We start from the raw sequence: 19656 nt of genomic DNA, 5'->3' as shown, positions 1-19656 counted from the left end.
ATTTAAATTCTAAAGTTTCACGTTATTCCGTTTGTAGTTTACGGTGTCTTAGCTCTGTCTCTTGGTGAAACATCTGAAATCCAGAACCCGTGTGGGTCCTGTCTGTCTGTTTGACTTCTTCAGGATTTGAGTATTCCAATCAGTTTAAATTTTAGCACATGTGCACAAGCTACATAATGAACACATACCTGTTGCATCACACTACTTCAGTGCAGTGTGAAAATACTAAAAGCATTTCAACAAGAGTTTCCCCCGTAAGCACAGATGCTCATTAATATGCAAAACCCTACCCAGTAACTCGGGGTGATACACTCACTCACACATATACGCTCATATTCTCAGCGTAGAGCTCCAGCCCCAGCTTGCCGCCCTGCCTCGGGGATGGCAGTGGCAGATGGCACCTGTTCAGATGTGCCGGGTACCCAGATCTGTTGGTTGGAGCCCTGAGAGGCACCGTTGATCATAGAAATGAAGTGGAGATGACACTGATCACTCTTTTGCCTCCTCCCCGAGCTCGCTTACTTTCAGTAAATGCAGAGGAGCCAAGAGATACTTAAGGTGCAGAAAGGATAAGGAGAGCAGAGGTAACCCGAATCTTTACATGGAAGCAATGTCTGAGGGAATTGGAATGCAGACAAGGCGATGCAACCGCTGTGTTAACTAAAGACAACGCACGCAAAACGGTTGGATTGTCAGTGATAAGCCTGAGCAGAAAAAAAGGGAAAAATAAAACGCCTCTTGATTGATTTTGGTATTTCTGAGGCAGCTCTAATTATATGCTTTTGTTACTGACACTGATGAAATACTCAGAAACAGTTATTGATTTGGCTGCCTGACTCTTTTTCCAAAGCAGATCCATTCTACTACAGCTGGTATCAATCTCTATCCCAGTTTCAGGTGCCTTACTTAGCCAAGCACTTTGTTTTAATTACAGAACCTCATATGAAAATTGATTGATCTGGATTACTGTTATATACGCTATTTCTAAGACTGCCTTCTTTTCGATGTAGTTCAAAATTAATATTGTCTATTCAAATTCTTTTTACAGTAAACATAGTTCATCAGGCCTGATATTGTATTTTTTAATCCTTATATTTTATACTGACAACCTTTAAATAAGATATTCATTCAGCCTACTCAGACAACACATGCAGCATCAAAACATTCTTTCATTTTTATTTTTTATTAACTATTGTTGTGTTGGATGGATTGGTGTCTTGGCTATTATGTGAAAATGACAGGGAAGGCGGTTGTCATTTTGGTGTATTTAGTTGGACCCCCAGATTCTATCATGCGGCTGTGAAGTGGCGTTGCACAGTCTATGGAAATATTCAAAGCTAAAACGATAGATTATTCATCCACTTTAAACTGCTGTGAGTTTGATTCTTTCTTAAACGTACATGCACACTGGCCACACACAGACCTTCCTAAAAAAACACACCAGAGAGAATTCATAGCCAAAGGAGAAGAAACTTGCTTTTTCAATTTTCTGTTCTCCCCTGGTCAGATAAAGCTCTTTTCTTTGGTATAAGACACACTGGATAATTGCATATAATTGGATTTAGCAGTTAAATGACCTTATTGCCAGTATGTTGGACAGTAGATAGCCAGAGAAGGAGAGGGGGGGCATATTTTAGACTTTTGAGAGACGAGTTGGTCTAGACGAGTCAGGTCAGCCTAATGTCAGATACTCAGCTGTGCTCTTTAGCTAGTCCTGACACAGCAGTGTACATATCCTAACGATTTAACACATTATAATATTATCACTCTTGTAGATCACTTGAGTCAATCTTTTTATAGTGTCACATAATAATAAGTTCTAATAAGCAAAGAAGAGCAGTGGAGGGCCGCAGGGGATTTGAGTTCTTTGTGCCTCGAGCTGGCACATTAGCATTCATAGAGTATCATGGATCAGAGCGGTAATCCTCCGGAAGCTTGTTTTTTCTGACTTTGTGATATCTTTGGTGCTAACCAGTCATGGCTTTGCGGTTTTTACACTGCACTGCACAGACTCTGTACTTATATCAAACAGGGGAGCAGGTACTGTGGCATCTCTGTTTACATCATTCTTTGACATCTGTTCATTGCCCCTTTTTACTTTTTATATTCAGTCACATACTCTCTCACTGTTCATTGTAACCGTTTATTTTCTGTCCAAATAAACTGGAAACAAAACTGAATCACTCTTTGCCAAATGATACGCTTACCCAGTAAATACCCAACAGATACTGGATGTCCAGAATGGCAAGTCTAAGTTTTCATGAACTGTTTATGGGGTAGCAGACTGAACTAGAGAAAGCTAGGCTTGTATTGGACATAAGCTTGGCTTAGAAAAATGTCTTACAACTTGAACTGAAAAATCTGTTGAGAGCTATATCTGATCTAGCCTCTTAAACTGGTGACCAAGTAATGACCCCTTTCCACTACACACAGTAAGGGACAAAGGCACCATATTTGGGGGTCTCTCTGCCCTTATGAGCCAGTTATCCAGTTAATAATCCAGTTTTCTCTGGACTCCTTTGGGATGAGCTGATCCAGTGGCGACTAGTATTCAGACTCACTGCTAGGGATGCCTGCCATGGAGGGATGAGTGGCACTGAGTGCCAAAAAGCTGGTGATTCAGGCAACACCAAGCCCCTCTGATATTCTGCCAGATCTCTCTGTGGAGGTGGAGGTAGTGGATAGATGGTGGAGGAGGGCGGGACCACAGATCAGGCAGGTCAGGCTACCTCGCCTGAATCCAAGTGAAAATATTGCTTTGTGTCAAGAAACCTGCAGCTTTATGCTTCCCTTTGTTCTTTATTGGGAGAAAAAATGCAAAGGATGCAAAAATAGCCCAGAGAACAGATTGAGTGGTTTTCTTAAAGAGCTGTCGTGGGGCTCAAAACAGCACGGCGGATCCGAGGATGAAGTCGTGACAGATGGGATCAGTGGAGCCTGGCATAACAGCCCTATCTGATTAAGCAATCCTACACTGTATGAGTGCTAGCCAAAACGACAACGGTGGTGGTGAGAGTTTTGGCGAAAGCAGTGATGATAATATTTACTCTGAGTACAGTATCAAAGTCCCAGGGGGATTGGCAAAAGTGCACCTCTGCACATGCACACGCATACACATCAGGTGTGGCTGTGAGATAACATGGACGTCTTGCACCTCAGGCTTGTGTTGGTCTCCAGAGAGCTCCTCAGGGTAACAGGCTATTCCAATCTGTTTCTCTTGTTATTTTTGATAGCCAGGTGCCAGAGAAATGGATATGATTAATGTCATACTGTGTTTTGCTCTATTTGATGCACCAAAATACTTGTAACACTCTCTAAATATTGTATTGGTTCCCTTGATTCTGAACAAGTCTTTTTTTTTCTATTTGCTTGGTTTATGATAGTAGTAATGTGATAAAATGCAAATTAATGCAGGTCTGTGTTCGTTCCGCTCGTCTGCACTTCATCAGTGTTGTTATGTGTGCTGACGAATGCTTACAGTTAAACAATACAGCCTTAGCAATTTGGACTTAATGGGCTACAGGATTCCTGACTATATAAAAAGGATTTTCCCCCAAAAGGCAATTTCGCTGCAGTGGGAAGATTTATGAAAGGGTTAGATTTATTCCATTGCCTTATACCTGCAATCTCTGCTCGCTTTATCTCTGTGGGCAATGAACCAGGAGACTGATTCAAATGCACCCTTAATATAATTACTGAATTCTCTTTTTCGTTTTTATAACCTTTTTCAAAATCAAACCCCCCTTGACTTTTTATATTTGAACATTATGTATTTGGTTGGTTAATGTAATAAAAACACACAGTGGCAAGCTTAATTGCTTGCAAAGAAAGACAATGAAAAGGAGAATTGAACTCCACAGTGAGGCCAAATTAAAAAGAAAAAAAAGGGCGGAGAACAAAAGGAGAGGGGATTATGGAGGTTGGAATGAAAGATAAAATCATGCAGAAAAAGACAAACAAAGAGTACAAAGATGACATTATCAATAGATTAGAATGACAGAGAAAGAAAGACAAAAAGAGCAGAGGAATGCGAAGCAGAATGTGAATACACCAGTATGGCCGTCGTCATGGTAGGAAAGATACTGGAGCCAGTTGCCATGCCAACAAGGGCCGGGCTGCAGCATCTCATGCAGTTGTCCACAGAAGGCCTAAAAGTGGCGAGTGACTTTCAAGAGAAACGAAACTTAGGAAGCAACCAGTTCCATGATGTTGGAAGAAAAGAAATGGATTTGTGTCAGTCTTGTCTCTCACCTCAATGTTCTTGGGCTGGCTGCAGTAGCTCATACATTTCAGGGAAATATAGCTGACACTTCAAGGTGGAACACTCCACATCGCTAAAGGAAAAATTATTAATGAAGGCAATGATGGGCTTCAGGCATTTCCAGGCAGGTAGTACGATGAGCAGAAATATGGGTTCTGCTTCACCTCTTAAGTGGAAGAAGCCTCACATTGCTCCACTGGGTACATTTATGTGTAACCTTTTCTATTAAGAAAAGTGTTAAGTGTGACCTTTTCTATTATTGTATTAACGTTATTTCATCGATACCCCATCACAAAAACACACAGATGCACACACTTGATGTTTTTTGTTTCCTTTTTGTCTCTTTAGCTGAGGTTTTTCTTGCACATCATACATGAAACCCCATTCCAAACAGAGCTGGGCTATTTCACAGCACAGCGGCACCAGACGTCTCCTACATTGTGTTTAACATTGTTGAAATATTTGTTTACAAGGTTCAGTGCCATTTAATTTTCTTGTGATCAGCTCTCTCTCTTCTCTTTAGCTCCTTCTGCTCGCTCGAACTCAGGAGCCCTTTTGTTTGAATATGCAGAGGACTTCTCTCTCGCTGGTATTTGTTCAGTTTGCCTAATTAGAGTTTGGCAAGATGAAAGCAAGCAGCAGGGCTTTTTGCTCAGCGGCTGAAACTAAACGAGATACTATTGTGTTTCTGGAAAAAAACAACAACTTGAGATTTGGTGTTTCCTTAATTTAGGGTTAAACTCAGCCAATTTATGGCATGGCTTCACCCTCAAAAGAGATGGCTAGACAAAAGTATGGCATGGCTTCACCCTCAAAAGAGATGGCTAGACAAAAGAATGACATACATGTGTTTTTTTTGGCCTTTTTGAGCTTTATTTGATAGAGACAACTTGAAGAGTGACAGGAATGTGGGGAGAGAGAGATAGTGAATGACATGCGGGAAAGATCCACAGGTTGGATTTGAACCCTGGCCTGCCGTGGCAAGGACTAAGCCTTTGTACGTTGGGAGGCTGTTCTACCGTCTGAGCTAAACGACACCCCAGTACTTCATTTTTGTCTACTTAACATTTGTCTGCCATTTCCTTTTCAACATTTTACATTTCTTATGAACTGAAAAAATGAATGAAAAAAAAAAAAAAACCCAAATCTCAGTGAAGGTTCATTTTAAGAATGCTCTTCAGTCTCTTCTCAACAATCACACAGACCTGGTATCGTGTTAAAAATTCAATTTGTTAGCTCATCTGACTAAAAAGCTATTATCTTACTTTAAGGATAATTGGGACTTATTAACACTTAACTTTTTAACATAAATTCTTTGCACAATTCCTCAGCTTTCAGTCTGTTTTAGTAAACTCTTCAAAAAACATTTGATTCAGCATTGTACAGCAAAGAAACACAAAATGATGCTATTAAAAGCAAGGAAGATGCACCAGTTGGGAGTTTCTAATCTCAGTTAAATCTAGCTGCGTCTGATTCACTACAAAGAGAATCCCAGCCTCAGAAAATAGGCTCATGAATTATGAATAGATTTGTTACACAATTTCCATTAATTTTGCCATAATTATCCAACTCTCTCTCAAATGACTGAACTTCCAGGAGCACTGCAGATTCCATGGTCTAATGGTGTTTACCCGACCCAATGAGCTAAATGAAGTTAGTGCGTTGTCCCAGTTGGAAGACATTAATTTTCCATTATGGGATGTTGTTGTAGTTACCTGCTGAGACCTACCCCCTGACACAAGACAGGAAGTCGCCCTGTCAAAACCTCACGGGAAGCCACATTTCCAGGAAAAGTCATTACAATTTTATATTTTTTTCTAACAAGAAACTACAGTTCACTGCCGTGCTGTTAGTGGAGAGTAACAGGATGTGTGCTCCTAAACGGCGGCTGAAGGGAGAAAATTGTCAAAATGAAACATTAAGCATCAACAAACGCTCAAGGCAAGGTGCTATTTTGTACTAATGTCCCTGTAGATTACTTTGCCTCTGACTTGAGCTTCCATGGCTCAGAGGACCAGGGGATTTTGCTGTTGTTTTTACTTCTTACTGACATGGGTTTACTTTTGCAATAGCTGACAATGATGTAAAAAAAAAAAAAGCATTCCCTGTAAGTTGGAGTTGAACATTTATAATGTATGTAAGTAATGATACTTGAGACATCACCTATAACTGAAAAAATATTTCTTTTTATTTCAGATTTCTTCCAGTAGTTTTAAATAAACTGAGACTTGAAATTCAGTATAAACGTACAGTACATGACTGTAAAACACATTACAAGACTAAGAAGAGTGAAAGTTGAAGCAAGGATTAGAAATGATGCTGTTACTTTGTATAGGTTTTGTGTGTTTGGAGGGTTGAGATATTCCAATGGTTTTGTACATCAGAAAGAACGGCGGTTGCATGTGCTAATCGTTCACTTGAGGACTGCCTTCCTTCCTTCCATCAATGCTGCCGTTCTCTCCATCACATCTGACGTTGCAATTACAGCTTCAAACATCCCATGAAAAAAAAAAACTATAAAGGACGACATGCATTTTGTTGCCCACTCCCACTTTCAGCTTCTCTAATGAGTGGTCTAGAAGTGGCAATCAGAGGCATTCATCCCATGAAATTGACTGTGGAAAGAGGGCGGATGGACCGGGGAATGGTTGTAGGATGCATCTGCGGTGCTGGCAGTTGAAGATTAGGAAGAAGAGAGGAAGGACAGATGGAGAGAGGACACCAGATCTCAGTAGGGACTAATGATTACTTTTGACCTTATAAATGAAAGGAAAATAGAGGTCAGACATGGAATTTATTGGTTCTCCCAAGATGAACCCAGCGTGGCTCTTCCAGGCTAGAGACTCAAAACATTTCACGATTGGAAAAAAGACAAACAAGGGAATGAAAGATGGTAGACAGTACGTGTTTATTTTAAATTTAGGAGATACACCCCAGGACATGAGGATGTTATGTTGGCTATATTACACATCACAGTCACTCCTTTTGAAGGGGGGTTTGTATATGAACTAGTAAATCACTGTAGCTCCTCTGAGCATCTTTAGTCTGTCTTGTGTGAATAAGCATAAATGAAGAAATCATCAACATCCCTTCTATTTGTTACCTCTGATGGCTAAAAACTGAAATCAGTCCAAGTTCTCCGGCTCGACATATGGAGGTCCAATTTATTTATGAACTGTTTAATTAAGATGGAACAGCAACTGTTCAGATCTCTACCCCTCACCAATATCCAAGATGCCCTGATTTATTTTTCCAGACATATCCCATGACATATTAACTGTGTTTTAATGAACAAAATGTGAGTCAAAGTGATTCACTCAGCTTTATGCAGTTAATTAGAAGATGTGGGAGAGCATAATATCTCTATATGAGATATTTTCCTTTGTAAGACTTAACTATGATCTCCCCACGTACAGCATAGACAGTTATTACGGCAATAAACAACACTGTCTATGCAATATGGGTAAGCTTTTACGGAATACAAACAGAAATCTTGCTTTGACATTTCTTTTAAGTATGAAATGTGCATGTTGTATATCTTTCATTTTGGAGTAAGTTGAGTTAGTGCTTACATTAATTCTAAAAAGAACAAGGCAATGGCACAAAAGTTAGAGGCAAAATTAAGACTAAGGATGTTTTGGCTTATCTGTCATGGCACTGGTTTGAAATTGTCTGTCTGCTTAGAAAGTGCAAATGTAATTATGTAGCGTGGCTCTGTCTAATTGTAACTTTGAATCGTAAATCACGTGATGTGACAGGCTTCCAAACAACTTAGTGCGTCGCTCCTGACAGATGATGGCTGTTGCTGCTGTGTAAAGTGGAAAGTGACCATAAAGATTTAATGCTTCACTCGCTCAGCTTAAGTGCCTCGCCTGGGGTCAACAATTCCCCGTGGAATTTCCAAAGAAATCAAATGTATGCGTACACACATACGCATGCACAGACATTCAGAAAAGAATTCTCAGTTGCTTTAAAAGGACTATATTTTTTTATTCACCTACCTTGAGGATCTAGGGCTTTCTGCCAGAAATACACTAACCAAACCAAGACGATTTTCACCTGAAATCGTGATCGAGTAAACACCAGTGCAATTATGACATTATTTAAAACAGACGGAAAAATGTTGTATATTAGTACATGCGTACTTGGCATGTTGTACTGTACTTGTATTTTCAGAATGCCTGTCCACCTCCTGTATATTCCAGAAGACATACAGTCAGTGTGAAATGCCCTTATGCTTCATTGTTGCTGAAATACAGCTGTGCAAATTCAAGCTTTGTTGTTTTCACATTGTTACAGTTACTGGTTATTTAAGAAGCATACAGATTTGTATTGCAGTGAATCCATAGGGCTGGGGTGCAGCCTAAAGTCATAGGTAAATGGATCTGTGATGCTATTGCAGCATATTTCTGAACTGAAAGGTCTAGTACTTACTACTATAATATTTAAAAGACTCTGTATCCAATGCTGTAAAACTCAGCCAACTTGCAAATGTTGCAACCAACATGTCAGCCAGTGTCTCAAAGTAATCTTCTTCAAATGTCTGTACTGTCCAATACTCAACATGGGTAGGGCTGGATGGATGTGTGGATATATGGATGTGTTTGAGTAAAGGCCTGTAGTTTTTCACTCTATCTTCGTCCTTCATAGAGAAAGGCAGCTGTGGTCAGCTTGAATTCATATTGTGTCCAATGTTTTTGGAAGAGCTATAAAAAATAAAAGTCTGTAGAAATTCATGGAACCACTCTTGCAGCCGTTCATTAATTCCTAACACTAACAGATCTTGCAGCCAAAACATGATTTCATACACTGCTTCTATTAGTGGCTTGTTAACTGTATGTCACTCTCACTATATTTACTACACCCAACTACATGGACTAGATTAGCTAATGATGATGGGCCAGCACAGACAGTTAACTACACATATTTTACTTAAAAAAATATCTTTTGGTGAATTTTAGAAAAATGGCTCATGTTCATCAGCAGCATTGTGAACACTGGACTTTTGTTCCCAGTAGTTGACTAATCTAGTAACATGCAATGAACCTAGATCTGATATTTAAAACAGCTGTTTGGTATCGTATGTGCCAAATCATGCATCCATGCTTTTTCTTTTCACTGCAGTGACCTACAGACAGTTTGTATTGTACAGACAGCCCTTGAACAGTGACTCAATTTCTGTAGACAAAAGCTTAAACTATTGACTAAAGAAGGACGGATGAATCAAAGCTTTTCCAGTCTTCGTTTAGCTATCTGATTGAGAGTCAGTGCAAATGGAAGGTAATTGACAAGGCTCCATCCAATCATGCCTTTCTTTATGTTATGAACAAGGCAGAGTGTGTTCACTGTGAGGCTTTACGCATACAGACTCAAAAGCTGGGAGAGTGATAGGCTGATAGACTGGGACCTGGCATTGCAGTCCCACATTGCCCACTGAACTACAGCTTATAGAAAGCTGAGAAAAACTCAGCTTTATGCAAATGTGCACCAACGCAATGTGAGAAACAACCAGGCAAGAGCCAGTCACCCTCATTTTACTGCCCACAGAAAAGGAGCACAGAGGTGTTCACTCCCCTGCCACACTAGTGGAGAGGGGAACACTTCCGGCACAGTTACAGGACTGATCAGTCTTTTCAGCTCGGCACCCCTTGTTGTATTAAACCCATACTGCAAAAAGCTCTTCTGGACTTAAACACTGTGCAAACTGTACAACAAGAAACAAACAACTTTGTAATATGGTGGCTGCATCAGACCACAACTGTCCCCTCTAGGGAGAGTATTTAAATGTACAACCTTAGTGCAACTCAGACAGCTTCATGAGATGCTTATTTCTTTATGTCTGTGTGAACATAGCACACGTCCTTTATCCTTTATTACAATCACATTGAGATGCTACTGTGCAACATTTTCATGCAATTTCGCTTGATGTTAAAGTATGGAACATGTTTCTTTGAAACTGGGTGAAGCTCCATGTTAATAATTTAAAGCACTGAAAAACACGGAAGGCTTTAACGTCAACCTATAACTGTCGGCAAGATTTTAGAGGTCTTCTTAGCTCCTTACCTCCCACTGCAGCATCTCTTCCTTTATAGAGAATAGATACCCTCAATGAATTATTAAAGCACTTTAAATCCCGCTACAGTGTCTATATTACTTAAGCTGTGCAAAGACACTATGCATTATAGATCAGCCTACTGAGATGCATATTATTCACATTCAATCAGAACCATTTTCTGACATCTTTTAAGCAGATGTTTTCACAAATTGTTTCTGAGGCCTCGGGGGCCATGCCTGCACTTTCTGGCAATGGGAGATGTACAGTGATGATTAGACTGTGAGACTTTATCTGTGCTCAGGTCTAGTAAAAGCCAGTGATTTGTGGATGTGTCAAACGTTTTGGATATTGTGCAGTTTTATATCTCGTGCCAAGGGGTGCACCAAGCAATAAGCTGCACATAAAGCCATTTATTGTTCTTATTTTATACTTCATGACTTTTATGCACTTGGATAGTTTTTGGAAATGCTCACTCCAGCTAGTCAACAAACGCGCCGTCCTTAGAAATGTGTTTTTAATCACTGTTGTGTGGCTCAAATTTTGAGATCAGCAAGCAAAGGAGAGGCTTTTGTGTCAGTATGCCATGTGCTTTCAGGAGGCACATTAAGTGCGGTGGCCATATGCTAGTGAAAGTCCTTGGAGGAGGATGCTATTTAACATGCCATCCCAGCACCACAGGGGGCTTGGGAAGAAAACACATTCTTTCTTCTGACTTAGTCTGTGTCCGTCTGATGAACGAGGGATAGAGGAAGTGAGAGGAAAAGAAGTGCGGGAAAGGCTGAAAGAGATAATGATGATGACACCCATTTTTCTGTGTCCCTCCCTTCCAATTATTTGCTTTTGCTGCTGTCCTGAGACCCAACACATCTGTTTGTGTGTGTGTGTGTTTGTGTGTGGGATGATAAAGCTCATCATAATCTGTGGACAGTGTGACAGATTAATGTCTTACAAGGTCATTCAAGAATTCACTATGCCCATTGAATGCGGCTTACAAAACAAACACTTCAAAACTGCCTGTATTTAAAAATATATATATATTTTGTTACGCATTGTCTATACCTGGCCAAGTAAGTATGTTGCAACAACTTGAGGTCAAAAGGCACTGAACATCGTAATCAGTCTTCCTGCAGATGTGGTCAGTAAAGCTGATGATACCACGAATCAAAGTATTGAAGATGTTATTGTTTGTAGATGGTTCTTAAATTAATTTAGCTAAACACCAAGTATCAGTGTGGTATATCTATGAAGTAATTTACATGGATATGACTGCAGTTGACATTGCCTGTCTTTGTCTTCATCATGCAGCATCTGGAAGGACTCTGGCGTTAGAGCCACCAACAGTCATTTGAGTGAAATCAGTAGTTTGTGAAACAATAGCGCCTTGTGTTCATCAAACCAGAGAGCCGAGCAGAAGAAAGTGGCAGATGAGGAAGACGAGAGCAGGAGGCAGCTGCAGCTGGCTGATGGAGGGCTGGATGTGTAGACAGGGAGCAAAGAAAAAATGGAAAAACAGGGGGGGAGAGGAGTGGGCCAGATAATACGTAAGCACGTCTCCTCCTAATGGCAGAATTATGACCCTGCTCCATCTGCCACTCAATCATAACCAGCCAATCGGAGCCGCTCTCCAATCGGCACTGGTTCCGTTAGGCACTCCCATCTGTACTCACCACAGAATTAAGGTTGTAATCAAATGCTCAGATGTCAAGGAGATGTGGAGACTCATAGCCAGGGATTGGATTTTGTCACGTTCCCAGTATGTGTGGCAAGTGACGTTGCTTGTGGCTGTGTTAATTTGATTTGTGCTCCAATATTGATGCAGAAAGTTTCAGAGAGATCAAGCTTTTCCTTGTGCCTGTTGTATTAAGACGTCTTACAGTGATCAGTAATTTAAATTTTGAGTCATGCCGTCTCCTCACTCTCTCCAACCACTTGCTAGTGAAAGCCATCACATCCTAATCAGAGTCTGGCATGTTGAGAGGCCTATACTTCTGCCAAGACAACACCATGTGCGTGCCTGGCTTTGTGTGTTTGTGTTCTGTTTTGGGAGAAATGTGTGAAAAGAAAAGTTTGGCATTTTGCACGGATGAGGTCCCAACTTTCTAATTTCCTGATACGATACCTTGGAATGACTTTCTCCTCTGGATTGATTTTTGGGCTTTTCTTGGCCACCGTGCTGCACACCTGTCTGTAAATCTGTGGTTAACACTGGCTGTGAAGATGCCATTTGACATCTTTTCCTCTGTGCGGCTTTTCTTGCCATCTCTTCTTCACCTTTTCATGTCTTCCTCCACCATAAAATTGTGCCACTGTCTTCTGCCTGCCTGAGCTGGATGAGACCGGGGCGGGGTTGGGGGGTATTTGAATGATTTGGTATGCAGCGACAGCACCGTTCTGTTTCATTGCAGGAGCCTTCGCCTTATCTCCTTAATGGATTATGAGCAAGGGAACAAAAACAGAGGGAGGCAGAGTGAGAATGATTGGACTCCCTGCAAAGGGCCGGCAGGAAACGGACTGCAGCCAGATAAATAAAACACTCTGCCTGTACATTTCCTCTGCTCCTGAATCACAGATGTTATTAAGGAAGAGGACAATAGGAACAGCTTGTAGTCAAGAGTCATTTCACTTCTGTAGTCTTTGCATTCTGATTTACCTGCTTGCCAGTGGTGGTGGTATGTGTTAGTCTGTTAGGCTGCGGTTGTGTGTTAATTTGTTTTCTGAGACATTAGATACTATCTTTTTCTTGTTTCTTGAAAAAAGCAAGGAACAACTGAATATTTAAGTAACCTTAGCTGTCTCAGTTAGCCAGTACATGGTCTAAATGTTGATGCACGGACATCACAGAGACAAACCTGTTTGCTGTGGATGGAAGCTGCAGTTTTGGTGTAGATTAATGCTGCTTTAAAGGCTGTCTCTTCTGTTTGTCGCTGCTAGGTCAGTATAAAAAATCTGTATTTTAGCCCGTCCTTGATTCAAGAGGGTAAGTGAAAGGCTGTTCTGGGTCCTTGTAGCTCTTCTTGCAAATTGCCATTCTTAGTGTGTGCTGCACATCGTCTACATTAACAGACCTGTTGATTTGATCAGCATCAGCTGTAGACAATAGTGGGTGTTTGTTTGGAAAAGTTGGTCATATTATCTTCAAATCAAAACTGTGTACGTTTGATGTCTTTATTATCTATTTCTGCTGAATATTCATAAATCACAGCCATCAGTTATAGAGTCTTCTTGAATCTAAAGGGTCTTTTAGGTAGCAAATAGCTTGCTTTGTCTTTCCCATGTTCACACTTTGATAAGTAAAGCACAACACTCCAAGGCTGCACTTCCTTGACGTGCAGGGTTATTTAGATTGAGCTGTGTGCTCATGTTGCCCAGAGTCCTATGTTTGAAATGGTATTGATCAAGAAAAGACAGGTTGGCCTGAAAAGATTTGACCTTTTGGGGGTTTTTAGTCCGACAGACATAATGTTGTTGATATTCTGTGCTGCCTGGGGTTAAATCCAATTTGCTTTAGCTATTCAGTTTATTCGGGAATAAACCTCGCTTTAGGCCATAGTTAAGACCATGTTTCATTTTTCTTCAGGTTCTATTTCTCTGTTTTGAGGTCTGCTTCTACAGGAGACGGTAGTGCATGTTTACTCTTTCCAGCAATGATCATTTTGCCTCGAGTTAGGCATTTCTTCCCCAACGATTCCTGTGTTTTAGCCCTTTCTTTTTCTGAAGGCCTGATGAACAAACTATTTTAAACCACAAAAGCTATTGTTGTGTTTGTCATTGTGTAAACACTCCTGCTGTAGTAGTATTTAAGATTTTTTATTTTATTATTATAATTTTCATATTCTCATGACTAGATTGGAGTCTCAGACAGTAGAGATGTTAAGATCCTTCTATTGTGTTTTTACTGTTTTGGCTTAGTTTAAGGAATTAACTTTGCAAATTGTTCAGCCTGTTGCTTCTTTTAATGCCAGTTTTAATGCCAATTGTGTGCTTGCTATTTCTCTATAGATGATTGTGCTTCCACTGGGTGGTTGCCTTTAACCAGATATTGGAGGTATTTTGGGGATGACAATTGTGCCATCTCTCTGTCATCATCAAGACATCGGGACCAAGTGTTTTGTTTGTTCATAATATGTGTGGATGTTTTTTTTATTTGCATGTATGGATTGTCACAATGTAAAATGATTTGCTCAATTCTGTGGCCTCAAGTTACTTTACTACTATTGTTTAACATGAACAGCAGGACCTCACTGTGGTGATATTTCTTGGAAATCAATGGATCAGCAATTTGTAAGCCTCCAGTAAGCTACATAAATATTTTGTGCTGCTGTTGTGATGATGTGTATGCTCACATCTGTGTTGGAACAATCTTTGGCTTTGGGTTTTTACAGGCAACACAAAACATTTTATCCTGTGACGTGTTTCCAGGTTTATCTCTGACCTTCTCTGTGTGAGAGCTCAGATTCTTTTCTTACGATTTGAGTACAGTAGGAAACAAGGAATTTAGTTGAAGCCTTTTCTGCCAAACAGTTCTCTGTGTGTTCCATAAGTACTCCAGAGGAAAAAAAAGCATTTGTGAGAGCAATAGCCTTCGGGGGTTGCGCCAAATGAAAATGCTTTTTTTTCTAAACCCCCCACACCTCACTCAAGAAGTGTTTGCTTGTTTTCTGTTACTATTCGCTCTCTCTCTCTCTCTCTATCTCTCTTTCTCGTTTTTTACCTTTGATTTGAACTCTGACATCCAAGTCTGCCCCAGGATGTCTGTCACAAACTGCAGTCCAACGTTGTGACAATGCTTTTTTTCTTCCCGTGCCTTTTATGACCTTCTTTTCTTCCTCTTTCTGTTCTTTTTTTCTGTTTTTTCCCTTTCAAGGTCTGGCGCATCTGACGTTAAACGACCAAGGTATGGGTTCATTCCTTTTTATTTTGGTTCTGTTTTTTTAGAGGAATTGACTCAGCCTCTTTGCCCCCAAACCCTCGAAACTGCCGCTTTTCCTCACAATTTCCTCCTCTGCTTTTTACCTTCTCTTGGTGCCATGCCCCTCCATTTCTTCCCAAATCCTCCCTTGGCTTTTGAACCCTCTGCAACATCCTCCCCTGTTGCTACCCCTTTTTTTCCTCTCCTTCCACATCTCCTCATTTTTTTCTTTTTCGTTGTGACTCCTGCTACTCCTCCCTCTCCCTGCCGCCATGTCTTTGTGCTTTTCTGTGACCTCCACCTGTGTGTGTCCCACTCCCTTGTCCTGTCCTATGGCTCACGTCCTGGACCTTCACCTCTGACCACCTTTGACCCCGACGACCTGACCCCAGGGGCTGAAGGTAACACTTTTCTGCTATCCCTTCTGCTTGGGTTTAAACAAACAAAAAAGAGAGAAAAAAAATGCTGATTCTATTGGAAATGTGTTTTCTGGTCAAAGTTACAAAACAAAATGTGTCCAGACCCCCATTCACTTAACACTTCAAGGTGAAAGTGTTGTTGAATGTGCAGAGTTTCTCATCACCACTCTGCTGACATTCCCATTGTTTGGCATTCAGATTTTAAAGGGCTACAGTTCAAGTTCTGATTTAACCTGAAATGATGTGTTAGACTTCCTTTTTTATCAGGAAATGTCTGCTGTTGTTTTGATGCTGCTATGAACACTGGATGTTATTTCTGATGCTATTTTGTCTAAATATACCGAACAATTTCGTCTTACATCACAGCTGTTCTGTCACACCACACTTCTCTCTATCCCTCACACACGTCATTCACCTTTTCTTTTGCCCTATTCCTCAAAAACTGTGATTAAATGATGACCTACAGATTTTTAATGTGAACATTTGATGTCAGTTTGTGTACTCTTGCAGCCCAAATGCATTTTAAACTGCACACCAAGCTCCAGACCATTACTATCCCTCACAGTTATGTTCTCCTCATTCCCTGACCTTTCTCTGCCTCTGGCCTCCCAGTGAGGACTGCCCATAGAAAAAAGTGTTAAAGCAAAGTTCATGAGAGAGAAAGGAAGTGAACAAACGTGGTAGCCAGTGAATGTTCTGACCTTTACTGGTGTGGCTAGAGCCTCCCCTCTTCTATCATCATAGTCTGTGATTCACGCAACCCCCCTTTGCCATAACTCATCCCTTCACTCTGCTTCACTGATGAGAGTTGTTTCCCCATCATCTAAAGATACTGAACACTTCAGAAATGTAATCATCTTGGTTTCCTAAAACCACTGTGACTTCTAATGAACCCGGTCTATGTGCCACCAGAAATTGAATTTGAATCACATAATTTGAATTTGTTTTGTTCAGTTTGAATCATTCCATTGAAAAACTGAATCTGAATTGTAATTTAAAATTGAATTTATTAGTTTGAAACTGAACATTCAGTTCTCCCATTTCAAATTCAGTTCTCACACACAATTTTAGTTAAAAATTGGAGGGTATCATTTAGAGGAGTTTATATTTCAACATCATATCAGTACTCATTGTAAGTTAGAAAACTGAGAATAACTGAAGAAATTGGATAAAAGCAGCAGCAGAATCAAAGTCAACTCTGGTGTCTATCATTAGACTTGAAGCTCCTCATGTTAAATTATTTGCAGTGAGTATAAATTTGCACTTTTAAAAGAAAGTTTCATGGCTGTCAGTTTTACCGCTGCAGGTGAAATGGTGCCCAGATTACCAACCAGACAATTTTAGTGCACAAGTACCCAGAAGTCTCTGTGATTCATTTGTTTCAAGTCTAAAAAAAATAAGACAAAGCCAGATCTCAGCGAGAAACGTCTCTAGCTATGACACTTCACTTCTGACATTTCTTTTGCAAGGTTATGAATCTACAGCCCATAAAGTGTACATCATCATGACCTGTGCATCACCTAGGTGTGTCTTTTTTCTCTGAAAAATTGGTACTTGCCACTAACATGTTTACATTAATAGTGTAGCAAAGTTGGTCCTTTTCAAAAGATTGATCTTACCTTCAAGGTGATATAGTAAACAGATGCTTTAAGCTTGAATGGGACCATTAAATTTTATGCATAACATTATCAGAAGCTTCTGAGCAGTATACAGTATACAGTAGTCCCTCGTTTATCGCGGGGGATACGTTCTAAAAATAACCTGCAATAAACAAAATGCGCGAAGTAAGTTTTACAATTATTATACATGTTTAAGGCCGTAAAACCCCTAACCACACACTTTTATACAGCTTTTTACACACATTTTGTACAGTACTCCCTTAGTTAATCAGGACGCAAAACACGTGCGGTTCTCCCTTAGCCAATTTAGGATGCAGAACACAATGTGCGTTCATACTGTACAGGACGCTGTAAAAAAAACAAACATGCAAAATTACACAAAAAAAATCTGCGAAACGAACAAAAAGTGAACCGCGTTATAGCAAGGGGCGACTGTATCACAAAAGTATGGCTTTACTTACACTAATGAACATACAGTATTTGTAAATTAATTCATGAGTCTATTAATAAACCCTATAATATAGAGCCAAGTAAATGCTTCGTTTCAAACCAAAATGCCACATGTGACAGGTGCATTTTCCAGCATCTCAGATTTAACATCCTTATGAATTTAATTGGTGTACAGAACAACAAGTTTGTCACCTTGAGCTATTTTTTATTTTTTTTTTTTAGAATTAGTACAATAATATAAATACATATAAAGGGGATGATGAAGAGAAGATGACGAGTGTAGCTCTAAGCAGTTATTTTTCAGGGGCACTGTGATGATATTGGTGCCAATCCTTTGGTCTTGACAAACAATCCCAACTGTCAACTTGAATTACTTCCTGGTACAATGAGGTCAGTTTGTTAGTGATTTGTGTTAAATTCTGAAAATTAAGATTACCTATGTTAGAATACCATTTAATGCACCGTTTCAAAGAAACACACACAATCTTTTTTGGCCAGTTATGCATATTTTAAACACGAGCTCTGCTCCAAAGCTCATCCCAACTTGTGTAAAATGGTTTCTTTTCAATTACACAATGCCCACATTTTAACTATCATTGAGCAAGATGTTTACCAGCTTATTGCTTCGATACGGCTCAACACAAAAGCAGAATATATTTTTTTAATCCCTGGCAGACATTTGCTGCCACCACCAGATGAATCATAACTATAATCCCCTCATCTTTATGCAGCCTCTCCTCTGCCTCCATATAGTATCTCCCACAGCCTGCTGCCATTTAACCCTGATACCTGTCTCTCGTCCATCCTAAACTGGCTGATTATTTGCTTCAGCCACTTCCCTGTAGCAACATAACATATACCAAGTTAATACAATACACCAACATAATGGTAAATCTGACATGCATGCAGATTCATCCTCTCCCCTGAGACATACCCTGATCACAACATCAGACATCCAGGTTCTGATCCACCTTGTCCACCTATGCATTCCCCGTCAACTCAGGCACCCCTAAAAGCAGTGGGATTTAAATTTGAAAGGTGGCTTTTTTTTTTTTTTTTTTTAAGCGAGGTTAGGATTGTGAAAGATAAAGTAAGTAAAAATGTAGAGAATAAATTGAAAATCTATACTGCACAGGCCTGAGTTACTTTAATATTTATTAAATGAATTTATTAATTTTGTTCCTCATCAGGGCTAACCCACGCTAGTTCAATAGCTACATATAGAAAATACAATCCACAAGGTAAATAACCTAAGGGATAGATACCATATTATCAAGGTGAAGTAGCTGATTATGCTTGTTTCATCAAACAATGCCTAGCCAGCCATTTATTTAGATTGCCCTGTAGCCAGAATTAATAGTGTTTGTTCCCAAAGGACAGGCCAAAAAACATCTTAAAAGAGAAAAATCAATACACCTATTTGGCAAAGGCAAGAGCGTGTGACATGTTAGAGAATTAGATGATTTTTGCTTGTTGATCTGGCAATGTCTCAGCTTCCCAGCCATCAACCTCCCAAAGAAAAAAAAAAAACAGTGTCTGTGCGGACATGTGTGTGTTAGGATAGTCATGTTTTCAATAAAAGAAAATGTTTCGGTCAGTGTGAACGATCAGGTGCCTCAGCCATCACATAACCAGGCTAAGAAAATCAATGTCAGTCTTCTCAAACCCAAGGCTGTCCTTCACAGTTGTAGGAAGGACAAACCCCAGGCTTCAGTCACTGCTGATCTTTATCTGCCTGCCTGTAAGACTGCTGCCAGCCCCACACATTTGGCCACATGTTTGGAACGCAGAACGGATTTCATTTAACAATGAAAAGGTGATTATCATTTAAGAGGAGAGTAGCTTTGACAGGCACAGCAATAATTAGGTATTTAAAATTAACACGACTATTTTTTCTTTCTTGTTTTGGATAAATATCACCCTAAATGTTTACATCTAAAGAG

General features: G+C 40.0%; 1 protein-coding gene across 13 annotated transcripts in view; it reads left to right on the top strand.

Moving 5' to 3' along the window:
* The window catches only part of nrxn2b (neurexin 2b), a 592065-nt gene that overhangs the window by 136400 nt on the left and 436009 nt on the right, over positions 1-19656 (top strand). For 6 of the 13 annotated variants that reach the window (XM_019268034.2, XM_019268033.2, XM_019268027.2 and 3 more), the window contains 2 exons: positions 15181-15210; positions 15618-15626. The exons of 1 other annotated variant lie outside the window; for it this stretch is intronic. In XM_019268034.2, coding sequence (XP_019123579.2) covers positions 15181-15210; positions 15618-15626 — 39 coding nt within the window. The remainder of the gene's footprint in view (positions 1-15180; positions 15211-15617; positions 15627-19656) is intronic. 6 more of the 13 variants (XM_027287992.1, XM_027287993.1, XM_027287994.1 and 3 more) reach the window with 1 other exon arrangement.

This window comes from Larimichthys crocea, chromosome XIV, assembly GCF_000972845.2.
Source record: "Larimichthys crocea isolate SSNF chromosome XIV, L_crocea_2.0, whole genome shotgun sequence".
NCBI classification, from domain to species: Eukaryota; Metazoa; Chordata; class Actinopteri; family Sciaenidae; genus Larimichthys; species Larimichthys crocea.
The sequence above is the reverse complement of the archived record's forward strand: the minus strand, read 5'-3'. Positions and strand labels throughout refer to the sequence as shown.